The sequence below is a fragment of the Petaurus breviceps genome, unplaced genomic scaffold (genome assembly GCF_028583685.1).
Source record: "Petaurus breviceps papuanus isolate PSGF00001 unplaced genomic scaffold, PetGlider_PUasm1.0 523, whole genome shotgun sequence".
Taxonomy (NCBI): domain Eukaryota; kingdom Metazoa; phylum Chordata; class Mammalia; order Diprotodontia; family Petauridae; genus Petaurus; species Petaurus breviceps.
In genome coordinates, this window is record NW_027186356.1 from 1150281 (window position 1) to 1162757 (window position 12477).

Here is a 12477-nt window from a genome sequence, read left to right on the forward strand (position 1 = left end):
TGCTGTGTGAATTTGGGCAAATTGTTCTGTTCCCTTAATCTATAAAATGAGAATAATATGGCAACATCTGTTCTACCTACCTGTTCAGAACTGTTACTTTCCTGGGAATAAAAAGATGCTGTACAGAGTGATATGTTAAAAGTTGCAATATGAAACAATGAAAAAAAGTAGAAAGTCAAAAGTGAGAACTTCAGAGCTGTAAGGGACTTCAGAGCTCATCTAGGCCAACTTCTACCTTAATAAGCATTTTGAATGAATGGTCAGTTAGTCAATAAACATTTATTAAGCATCTACTATGTGCCAGGCACAGTGCTAAGTACTGGGAATACAAAAGAGAGTCACTCTGTTCTCAAGGAGGTCACAATCTAATGGAGGAGACAACATGCAAACAACTATGTCCAAACAAGATATGTACAGGATAAACTGGAGATAATCAACAGAGGGAAGGCAACAGAATCAAGAGGGATTAGGAAAAGTTTCATGTAGAAGCTGAGATTTTAGCTGGTGTTTGAAGGTAACCAGGGAAGCCAGGAGTTGGGTATAAGAGGGAGGGAAGTCCAGGTTTAGGAGACAGTTAGTGAAAATGCCTGGAGACAGGAGATAAGTGTTTTCTTCAAGGAACAGCAAGGAGGCCCATGTCACTAGATTGTGGAATATGGGGGTAGGTGAGAGTGTAAAGTGTAAGAACACTGGGGGAGGGGAAGAGGAGGGTGTGAGTGTGTGTGTGTGGGGGAAAAGGACACTGGACACCATACAAAGGATTTCATATTTCATCCCAGAGGGGATAGGGAGCCTCAGGAGTATATTGAAAGGAAGAGGGAAAAGGAGGAGGAGGTGGGGGGAGGGAGAGGGAAAGGGAAAGAGGAGAGGGGAGGGAGAGAGACTTTACGGATTTAAGATTACTGAGTGGAGGATGGACTGGAAGGGGAAGAGTTTTGTGGCAGGTAGACTGCATTATTTCAAGCACAAGCTGATAAAGGCCTGGATCAGGATGGTATCAGTGTCAAAGGAAAGAAAGGTTAGAAAGAAAAAAATCATCAGATCTTGGCAAAAGACTGGATATTGGGAGAGGGTGTAATTGTGTAATTGAGGATGACACCTAGAATATGAACTTGGGGTACTGGGAAGATGGTGATGCCTTGACAGTAATTGGGAAGACTAGAGAAAGGGAGGGTTTTAGAGAAAAGATAATGAGTTCTGTTTTGAACATGTTGAGTTTAAGATGTCTATAGGACATCTGCATGTCTAAAGATGTCTAAAAGTTAATTGGAGAGGTGAGACTAGGGCTGGATAAGTAGATTTGAGAATGTCTATATAGAGATGATAACTGAATCCATGAGGGTTGATCAGATTACCAAAGGAAATAGTCTTCAGTCATTTTCAGTTGTTGACTCCTTGTGACATCATTTGGGGTCTTCTTGGATACTAGAGTGGTTTGCCATTTCCTTTTCTGGTTCATTTTATAGATGTGGAAACTGAGGCAAACCAGGTTAAGTGACTTGTCCAGGGTCAAACAGCCTGTAAATGCTTAAGGCCACATTTGAACTCGGGAAAATGAATCTTCTTGGTTCCAGAACATGTACTCTTACCCACTGTACCACCTAGGTGCCCCTAAATTTTCACAGAGGGAAAAGAGAAGAGGGCCCAGGATAAAGCCCCATAGGACTCCTTTGATTAGTGGGTATGACTTGTGCTGGATGAAGATCCAGCAGAAGTTGGATAGGTAAGAGGAGATCGGGAATAAGTAGTATCACAGGAAAATCTAGAGAAGAGAGAGTATCAAGGAGAAGAGCGTGACTGACAATGCCAAAGACTGTAAAGTGAGTGGTCAAGAAAGATGAGGACTGAGAGGAGGCCATTGAATTTTGGCAATTAAGAGATTATTATTAACTCTGGAGAGAGCAATTTCAGTTAGATGATGTCATAAACCAGACTGGAGAATGTTAAAAAGCTAATGAAAGGAAGGAGAGGCACCTCTTTTAGATGACCTTGGGAAGGAGCTTAGCCACAAAAGCAAAGAGAGATATGAGACAACTGCTAGAGGCAATGGATCAAGTAAGTGGTTTTTGAGACTAAGGTAGACGTGAGCAGGTTTGTAGGCAATAGGGAAGCAGTCCACAGATAGGGTAAGACTAAAGAGTAGCTACATGAGGATTAAGGAGGGGGTGAAAGTATTTCCTTTGATGAGACGGGGCAGGGGGAAGAGAGGGCAGAAGGCATCTACGTAATGTGAGATGAGGAGCAGTGGACAAAAGGGTGCTCTTGGCAAATGGCTTCAATTTTTTCAGGAAAATAGGAGGCAATTTTTGCCTAAGAGGGAGAGGAAGCATGGGAGGTTTTAGGGGAGGGTATGATAAAGTTTGGTATAACCATGGTGAGGGAGTAGTGAGTTAATTAGGGAGATGTAAAAGGATTGCCTTAAAATCCTAAAAGGATTTAAGAGCTCAACATTACAATGGACTCCATCAGTAAGCCAGGTGGTGCAGTGGATAGAGTGCTGGGCCTGGAATCAGGAAGAGTCATCTTACTGAATTCAAATCCGGCCTCAGACACATACTATCTATGTGTGATCCTGGGCAAATCACTCAATCCTGTTTGCCTCAGTTTCCTCTTCTGTAAAATAAACTATAGAAGGAATGGCAAGAAAACCTGAAGAATCAGACACAACTAGAAAAAAAAAACCCAAAAACCCTGACACAAAGGAGATAATCTCCCACAATACTGACTTCATAAAGTTGTTGAAAGTTATTTGAAAACAGGAATTTCAATTATTAATTGTACAATTAATTTCCTGGTCCTGAGTCCCTGAAAAAAGGAAAAGTAGGCCTTTTTTTTCCTTTTAAAAACTGCATTTCTTAGTTTCATAAAAATTATCATTTCTTCTTTAAGAAATAGTGAGTGAAGCTGATTACAGCAATGGCAGGAGCTGCCATAAAGAGACTCCCAGGGGATTAGCCAGGAAACTAGTAAAGGGCAGGGATCCTAGGATAGGAGAGCTGACCCCATTTCTCTGTCTTACCCTCCTGTCTGATTTAAGCAGGCCAGTTAATCATCAGCCTGTACAGTGCCATCTGGGCTGCTGAAACCATTCATTCATGTCCTCTTCTGGGAGAGCTCAAATATTTCCATATGTATTTATGTTAATGAAGATAGCACTGACCGAGAGGGGGATTTAATTAACTACAAAGAAGCCAGTAGGAGGGATGTTCTCAAGACTAAAAGAGGAGATTTAAACACCTGGCATCTATAGTGGTATTTACTGGGATGCTGTGTGTTGGCCTAAAGCGCCAGTGACCTAAAGCAAGCTGTGAACTCAGTGTCAGGGAAAAGCTTCCTGAGGCCTTAGGATTTTGGGGGAGATATAATCTGCATGCCCCAAAGCTTTCCTCAGGGAGGCCTCTCATGGTAAATCAACCCTCCTTTCTTTCCCACCATCCTCCAACATCCCAGTCAGGCCTCTGGAGAGAAGAAAAGGGGCATAGCCTGTTTTCTTCCATATTTTCCTTTCTGCTTAACAGGCTTATCTTATCAGCTCACCTAGATACCAGGGTACCTTGCTGGATTACCATGGTGACAGGTACCATAGAAACAAGGCCCTCAATTCATTCAAAATGATCCATTAGCATTCACTCAAGTGAATCAGGAGAAAGTGACCATTTGGAAAAATTTTCTTGTTTCCCACTGCCAGTCCTCAATGGAGAGCAGTCTCTGAGAAGCACAGGTGGTTATTTCAAGTAGTTTATTTTTTGCCTCTAAGGGTCATTAGCTTCTTGGAGGTTGGATACAGGCCCTTAGTGGTTTCATAGAAAAGCTACAGCAGGCAGAGTTGCCTTATATGATTTCTATCAGGTCAGCAAGATTCCTAAGTTTATAGTCAAATCATAGCCCTCCTCTACCAGGGTAATTGTAAGGGGTTGTAGGAAGGAAGAAGATTTTTACATCAGTCTCCAGAAGGCAATTTTCTGTCCCAAAGTCTGAATTTGTTATCTTGTTAAAAGAGGCTTAAAGAACCCACACACTGACAAAATTATAATCTCCTATCTCCCAAGTTTTCAATTGTGAACACCGCTGAAGTCAAAGCTTACACAGAATTCACTTCAGGCAGAGCTGGTGGGATTTGAAGAGTGACTGTCAAAGGACCTGAGCAGGTGAGGAAGAATGAAAAGGGGAGGAGGCACCTCCACAGAACACTCAGGTGTCTCACTCTTGAAAAAGGCAGATTCAAATAATACAGGAAAGAGATCTCTCTTAACGCTCTAATGTTCACCTATCACAAAGCCTTGCAGCAAGATGGAGAGGCAACTAAGTGTCAGGGAGAAATGACAGAATGCCATTGATAGAAAGCTCCTTAAAACATAGTCAGAGTTCAGAGGGACATTAGAACACAGTATGTCAGAGCTGGAGGGCCTTTTGCACTCCCTAAATAGACCAAATCTCTTATTTTCCAGAAGGAGAAACTGATGCTCAGATTGGAAAATGACTTCCATATATTTAGTTGATAGACTAGAGTCCCATGTATCTTGAGTACACTTATTTCCCACTATACTACCCATAAAGTATTAAAACAAAGTGACTTTACTAAAATTAACCCTTTAGTCACATGGTTGGGTAGGCAGAAATAGAAAAAGGCACCACAGGGGTGGGTAGGAAGGTGTTACACACAGGCCCAGGAACTCCTACCACTCCACAAAGCCAATTAAATGAAATGGCACCCAGTCAGCCTGGTGGCTCAACAAAACCATGGGGTACCTTTGTTCAAAGAGTCATAGAACTGGAAAACCTTCCGGATAACAAGAAATGAAATCTTGCTAGGGAGGCAGGAATGGCAAGAGAAATCAGCATTTAATGAGCACTCTTCATCTGGCAGCTCATACAATTATTACAAATCAAACCCTTATTCTTTTTAACATCAGAACTTCCTTACTCCTTTTAAGTCAAACTTGCTCCTCCTCTACAGAAAAAAAAGTCACTAGAGAAGCAGTCACAGAGTGTTTGGGGCTGTTGTTACTTCCAAGTGGGGGAAGGACGATTAATCTGGCAATCCTACAGAAAGCAGACCTTTAGCTGCATGCAAAACTGTACCCCTAATAAACAGGGGAGGTTCCAGGCCCTCTGTGGGTCCCCTAAGGTCTTCTCTTCAGCATCAGATTGACCAAGCTAACTTGGCTATGCCCAGAGCCCTTGGACTGTTTTACTTTTACCTAGGCTCCCTTACCCCCAACCTGCTCCCTTGACGGTTTTCCTAAGTAATGCCTCTGAGTCACTAGGTTATATTAACATCAAACAAAGGCTACAGTTTACCCCTCCTCCTTCCCTTTGCCACCCCCACCCCTAGCCTCAGCTGTTAGGAAATAAATCCTCTATCATCGAAACTTCAGCAACTGCTTTCCAGCTGCTCCCTCAGCAGGATCTACCCCAAGGTCATAGACAGAATTTATTTGCCAAGGGGCATAGGATGTGAGAAGGTAAAAGGGTCAGGCATTCAAGAATATGGCACACACACAGATACACACACCCCCATGGGTGAAAGAACTGAAAGTGACCTTAGAGATCATTACACTTCCTTTCTTAATAAATGAAGAGCCGAAGGTCATGTTCCTCAACAGATATACAGTTTGCTCCAAGAACACCTGGCATTCAATCACAGACGGCAGAAGCAATTGCTAGGGAGGGATAGGGGTGCATCTTTGATCTCAGGTGAGCCCTGGCCTTATCTAGTGTGTGGGTGGGGCATGGGCTGACAAAGTCTTTACAATACTTAGAGTCCAACAATGACAATAAGGAGACTGAGGACCACTGGGTCACTCCTTCCCCCTAGCTCCACAGTGAGCAAGCAGCACAATCATGCCCGTCTGTGACTGAGAAAATGAAGGAGACAAAGACACGACTGTTGTCTTGGAAACAGGGACTGATGGTGGATCCAGCCTCACCCTCATCACTTTCAATTTTCTTTCAAGTGCTCCAGAAGAGTCATGGAAGCAAAGTTCCCCAAGGCAGCAGCTGCATCTTGGTGAACAAAGCCCAGCAGAGGGAAGAGGGTCCGTCACTGCTGTGGTGGAGCCATACACTATCTCTTTGCCACCTTCTTTTTATTGGGAGACCCCAGAGAGATATCTAACCCCAGGGAAGTCACAATATTTTCAGCATGTGGGGCCCAGTTTAGGCTGCTGCAAAGTTAGACAACTCTTTAGCCCTTCAGCTGGCAGGAAGCTGAACAGCTTGTGACTAGAAGGCAGGTCAGATAAGGGATTTACATCCCTGCATATGGGCCTTCTGGTGCTGGTGAATTCTTTTTTTTTTTTTTTGGTGCTGGTGAATTCTTAAAATAAAATAAAGGATTTTATTTTATTTGGTAAATGAAAGCCAGGAATTTGAGCCTTTTTCTCACAAAGCCTATTTCAAATAAAACCATTAATTGATGCTTTGCGGACTAAAACTGCATTGTCTAGACCAGCTAAACTTTCCTAATCAAAACACACTAAAGGTTAAAACAGAGGATTCTCAAGTGATCACTGTAGGATCATGGGCAGATTTACCTTTTCCTTAAAAGGAGCAAGCTGGACAATGTTTGCTCTCTATCTTTGAGCCAGCTTACCCCAACTGCATCCCAGGGGGAATTCACTCTCCAAAGCTGCCAATTTAAAGCACAAAGAGGCAGCAGAGGATCTGGGGACTGTGATCAAGGTGAGGGTCATGGGTCTGCATCTGACCTAAGGTGAAGCCCACCCTGTTTCCAAGACAAATGTCAGGGTCTCACATCTCTCTTTGTGAGCTAGTCTCCTCAGGTGTTGGACTAGATGGCCTCCAAGATCCCTTTAGCTCTGTATCATGATTTAAAATGATCTCCTTGCTTAGATGGAGAAAATGAGGAAAGGGAGGAGGCAGCAAATACTTATTTCCTTTATTCACAGGGTCTTGGATTCTTAGATGAGCTAAAAAAGACCCCTTGGTGATGCAGTTCAAACCCCTCATTTTAAACATAAAGAAACGAGCTGCAGATAGATGGAAGTGGTTTTTCTAGCTAGTTAAGTGGCAGAGTGAGGATTTGAATCCAGGCCTCAAGACCCAAAAGCTAATCTACTTCTTCTGGAGTACTACACTGCTTTACTCAGCAGGCCATGCCTGCTGCCCTGGAGACAGTCACTAGGCCTACAGGGTACAAATGGCAAAAGAAAATGGGAAGAATGGCAAAGCCGCGAACAACAGGGGAGAGGATCTTCAAACAAGATAATACTCTGGGGCTGTACCAAAGCCACTGGTTTTAACAGTGACACACTCTCAAAGTGTGTAACCCATTAAAAACTGAAGCCAGATCAAAAAAGGGGAAGGAGAGAAGAGACTGGGTCAATAGGAGACAAGTGCCAGGAGGGATGACTTCCAAAGAGATTATGAGGCTGAATTCCTCAAGGGAGTACTCAAATCTCTGGAGGTAAATACACATATGACAGGGGATAAGGCTGTGCTGTGTTAAACCTTTTCCCCTAACAGGCAGTCCAGCTGAGGTGCAGATCTGGGGCTTCCCATCCTATGCTGCCCATGACCTTGCCTGCTTCATGCTGTTCCATAGCCAACCAAAATGTTGAATCAGAAATTAAGTTCTCCATAATTCTGGTTCAACCAATGATTCTGTGGCAAAATCATTCCCTGTTTTGTGCCTCAGTTTTCTCTCCTCTCCTATGCCTCCCATGTTGCGAAGGTCCCTGTGCTAGAAGAACACACATTCAGTCAGTTCTACCATGCTGAACCTCTGAGATGCAGATCTGACAAGTTCTTTCCATTTGTCACACCCAGACCAGACTAGTAAGTGTGTCTCTATGCTTTACAAGAAGGTGGGTCATAAAAAGAAATCCTACTTTGGGGCATGGCAGCTCATCAAACCAACTTCTAAGACCAGGAGTCATTAGATCTGGCTTCCACCCCAGGTTGGGCTGTCTGTAGCCTGGAAGACCTTGGGGCAGGGCATTTAAGCTCTCCAGGTGTCCATTTTCCTTAAGGGAAGATTTGGTCAGAAATCTCCCCATCTCACTCAACTCTACAGGGTCCCTCTGACTTCTAGGATCAAACAGAAACTTTCCTGTTTAGCTTGCAAACTCTCTCCTGTACCCCTTCCCTACTGCCATACACACCCTGGCCCTGGCTGGTCTCTTCAGTTTCAATGAATACTGCTCCCTCTCCAGCAGTCAGGGATTCAGCTGATCCAGCCTCAGCTCTCTTCCTCCCTCACAGCACACCATCTTCTCCCACCTCTGCCTTTGTACTTGCTAAGATGCTGGAAACTCACTCCCTCCATGGGTCCACCTCACAGAAATCCTCTCTTCCTTTAAGATGTAGCCCAAGTATCATTCTGAATGAAGTCTTTCTTGTATCTCCCAGCCCCAACTGCTGGTGCCTGACCTCTAAATTATCAGGTGTTTAACTACTTTGTATGGATGTGTATTGACTTGTTTTATATTCACATTGTATATATTTGTCATATATGTGCTTGTCATCTCCCCTATTAAAATGTAGGTTTAGGGGCGGCCAGGTGGCTCAGAGAGTAAGAGCACCGGCTCCAGTGTCGGGATGACCTGGGGATCAAATCTGGGCTCAGATACTCAGCACCACACCCAGAAATAACTGGCCGTGTAACCTTGAGCAAGTTACTTAATCCCGATTGCTTAAAAAAAATAAAATAAAATAAAATGTAGGTTTCATAAGATTTGGGATTCTTTCCTGTACTTGTATCACCAGCACTTAGAGCTAGTACCTGGCACATGGTAGGTGCTTAAGACTCGAATCGATTTCCTTATCTCTAAAAGATTCTAAACTTTTTTGGTGTCATGCATCCTTTCAGCAATCTGGTGAAGCCTATGGACCCATTTCTCAGAATATTGTTTTGAAATGCTTAAAATAAAAAGCTTACAAAAGACACCAATTATACTGAAATGTAATTATCAAAGTATTAAAAAAAAGTCCCTGGATTTCTGGTTAGAGTCTAGATGATTTTTAAAGTTAATCTAATGAATTCGAACCTGTAATTCATTTTGACAAACATTTATTAAGCACCTTGAATGAAGAAGGCACAGTTCTGGGTGCTGGACATACAAAGAGATTTCATTCTACTAATTTACAGGTAAAGAAATGCAAGACAATTTTGAGGAAGCAGTGGGGAGGGTCAGAGAGTTCACTGCAGAAGGCAGCAGCATGTGAGCTGGGCCATTCAGTGAGTTAATAAGCATGTATGGAGCACTGCTATGAGCCAGGCACTGGGTGAGGTTCTGGAGATACAAAGAAAGGCAGAAAGACAGTCACTGTCCTCAAGTATCTCCCAGTTTAATGAGGGAGACGAGCAAACAACTCCCCATGAACAAACTATGCAGAGAACACCAAAAGAGATCACGAACAGAGGAAAGGCACTAGAGTTCAGAGGGGCTGGGAAAGGCCTCCTATGAGAAGGCAGCATTTTTGCTGAGACACGAAGGTTAGGAAAGGCAGCAGGTAGAGCTGCAGAGGGAGGGCATCTCAGGAAAGGGGATTAGCTAACAGAAAATCCCCGGGGCTGCAAGGAAGCCTTGAAGGAAACCAAGGCTCTTAAGAGGTGGCGATGAGGAAGGACAGCATTTCAGGGATACAAGCCAAGACCCAGAAGCTAAATCCTGGAAATAACAAATCGGTTAATCTGTTTGCAACATAAAGTTAGTGAAGATGGGTAAAATGAAATGTCTAGAAAGATAGACTGGAGCCAGTTGATGAAAGGCTTCAGATGCCAAGTTGGGCAATTTTTAGTTGATGCTGGTAGGTAGCAAGTAAAGATTTTTGAAGAGGGGAGAGATATGGTGATGCCTAAGTTTTAGAAAGATAGCAATCTTAGAAGCTGTGTGGAGGATGGATTGGAAAGGGGAGAAGTCAGAAGTGAAGAAACAATATAGGAAGCTGCTGCAATAATTTGCAAGAAGGACAAGTGTTGAAGGTTTGAACTAGTGCACTAGCCATTCAAATGAAGAAGAGAAAAGATGAGAGATAGTGTGCAAGTAGAACTGACAAGACTTGGCAAATGATCTGATTTAGGGGAGGGAGAAGAAAGTGTCATGGATGATTTGTTCATAAATTGTGAACCTTGATGACCAGAAAGATGGTGGCCGAAACAGAAATAGGGAACTCTGGAGGAAGACCAGGGATTTTGTTGTTATAGTTTGAAGAGAGGAACAGAGTGAGGATGTGTTCAATTTGAGATGCTAATGGAAAACCCAAGTAGAAAGAAGGAGCTCATGACATTAGGGTTAGCTATATAGATCTTGAAGCCATCTGCAAAAAGATGACAACTGAAATCACTGGGGCTGATGAGATCACTGAGAGAGAGCAGAAAGATGTTCTAGAAGAAGAATTTAGGGAACATCTAAGGTCAGGAGGAGAACATGGATGGGGATCCAACTAAGAAAGCTAAGAAACAGTTGAAAAAGTAGGAGGAGATTAAGTACAGATCAATGTTGACTCAGGAGTAGCATTACTCTAGTCTACTTCTCCCTAACCATCTATTCATTTCGACTGACTTCATCTTTTTGACAGAAGTTTCCCTTGCTGCTAAAACAAACTCTCTTTCCCTCATGACCACTCAAGAGGGAACAGGAGATGTTAGGACAAATCTAAGCACTTGGTAACATTAAATCTGTAAGCCTTATTTTTTTCTCTCTCATACCCCTCATTTCCTTATCATGATACATATCCAAAATATGTATAAAAATTTATTATTTCTATCCCACAGGAAAACAGCACTTGACTTGGGAGTCCCAAGGCCTTGGCTTGATTCAATTTGTTGTCATGCTATGAATTAGCTATGTGGCCTTGGATAAGCCACACAGCTCCTCTCAACCTGGGCTCTGACCTGTCAACTATGGGGGTTGGTGAGATGATCACTAAGGATTCTTCTGACTTGAATGGTCCTTGTCTGGGCTCTTCCAACTCAAGATATTTCACATTCCCAGAAGCTCAAGGTCTGGAAGGGACAGGCCTCTCTAAAGATATCCTCTCTAAAACACCCTTGACAAGTAGTATGGCTATTTTGCTTTCATTTGAAACTCTTCCTTGACTCAGAATCCACCACCTCCAGGGCCAGACTACACCCCTTTGGGCCTGCTTTCCTTTTTAGGAAATTTTTTGTTACGTTGAGCTAAGAGCTATCTCTGCAATATACACCTATTGATCGATGTTCTGCATTCCCTTCAAGCTATAACATTGTATGAATTATGACCTGGGTTCAAGTCCCAAATCTATCACTCACTAGCTGTATGAATTTGGGCAAGTTACTTGATGTCCCTACCCCCACCCTGAGCCCATTTCCACATCAATAAAATTGGGCTACTATGTTAGCTCCTTTACAAGGCTAATGTAAGGATGAAGTGAGATACAGATAATGTATTTTGTAAAGTACTTTTTAAACATCAAGTGCCATATAGATGTCAGCTATCATTGTTCCAATTGACATTTTCTGGTTAGAAATTTAAAATACCCAGTAGAGTCCCATATAAATAGATAAAATAAAAATGGGAAGGAGAGTGAAGGGTAAGAGAGGGAATGACACATACAACTCATCTGAAGGTACTATTAAGACAAAGAGCAATCGAAAGCTGACTGAGGAACTTCTCCATGTTCATGGTCAATTACCGAGCAGAGGAGCCTGGGAGAAAGCTCAAATTTGCAGGAACACTCACTTGTGCTGCCGTATCTGCTGTATTGAAAATCTCTTGGATGGTTCATATTCAAGCATGCCTGGAAATGGGGGAAAAAATCGTTAAGTTGTAAGTCTGAGGTGAAGAAAAAAGAATCCCAAATATGTTATCCTAGTTTCTTCCCTTCTCAACCCCCAAAGTGCTGTTCCTCCTGTGCTGATGAGGTACCCCAGCAATTAGAAAAAGCAGCACTCTTAGTGAAAGGACCCTGGGCAGGGAGCCAGGAGAACTGGGCTCTGGTTCAGTCAAGGATACCCCATGGGATCCTGGGGAAATTTTTTAACCCCTTAAAGGCCCAGTGTCATCATCTATCAAGGAGCTTCATTAACAATTTCACAGGGTTCTTGTGAGGATCAAATGATATAATTTACTTAAAATGCTCAAAAACTGTGACATGCTCTATAATTCTGAGCTACTGTCATGGTTCTTCCCTGGTTCCATTCTCATACTTTACTCTGGCCTAGAGAGTTCTTGACGGCTATGCTAGGGGAGCACAAGTACTGGCAGCTCTTACAAACTGGAAAAGCCCAAGGTACACACCCAAAGACAAACTCTGCCTTTTGGAAGACAACAGATGACTAAGGAGTCCCTGACTGTGCCTGGCATTCTATTTTCTACCTCTGCTTCTTGCCCCATCAACGTTCAGGGCAAATGCTACTGTCTATCTCCTTCCAAGAAGCTGTTCTGATATTCCTAGTTTGCAGTCCTCTCCCTAATCACAATGTATTTTATTTTTAATCTCTCCTGTAATCCTCTGGGAACATCCTGTTTC

The 12477-nt window shown here is 42.9% G+C and overlaps 1 protein-coding gene across 3 annotated transcripts in view; it reads right to left on the minus strand.

Annotated features, from left to right (window-relative positions):
- Positions 1 to 12477, minus strand: part of STK11 (serine/threonine kinase 11) — a 179057-nt gene that overhangs the window by 49173 nt on the left and 117407 nt on the right. For all 3 annotated transcript variants that reach the window (XM_069102023.1, XM_069102024.1, XM_069102025.1), the window contains exon 7: positions 11688 to 11745. In XM_069102023.1, coding sequence (XP_068958124.1) covers positions 11688 to 11745 — 58 coding nt within the window. The remainder of the gene's footprint in view (positions 1 to 11687; positions 11746 to 12477) is intronic.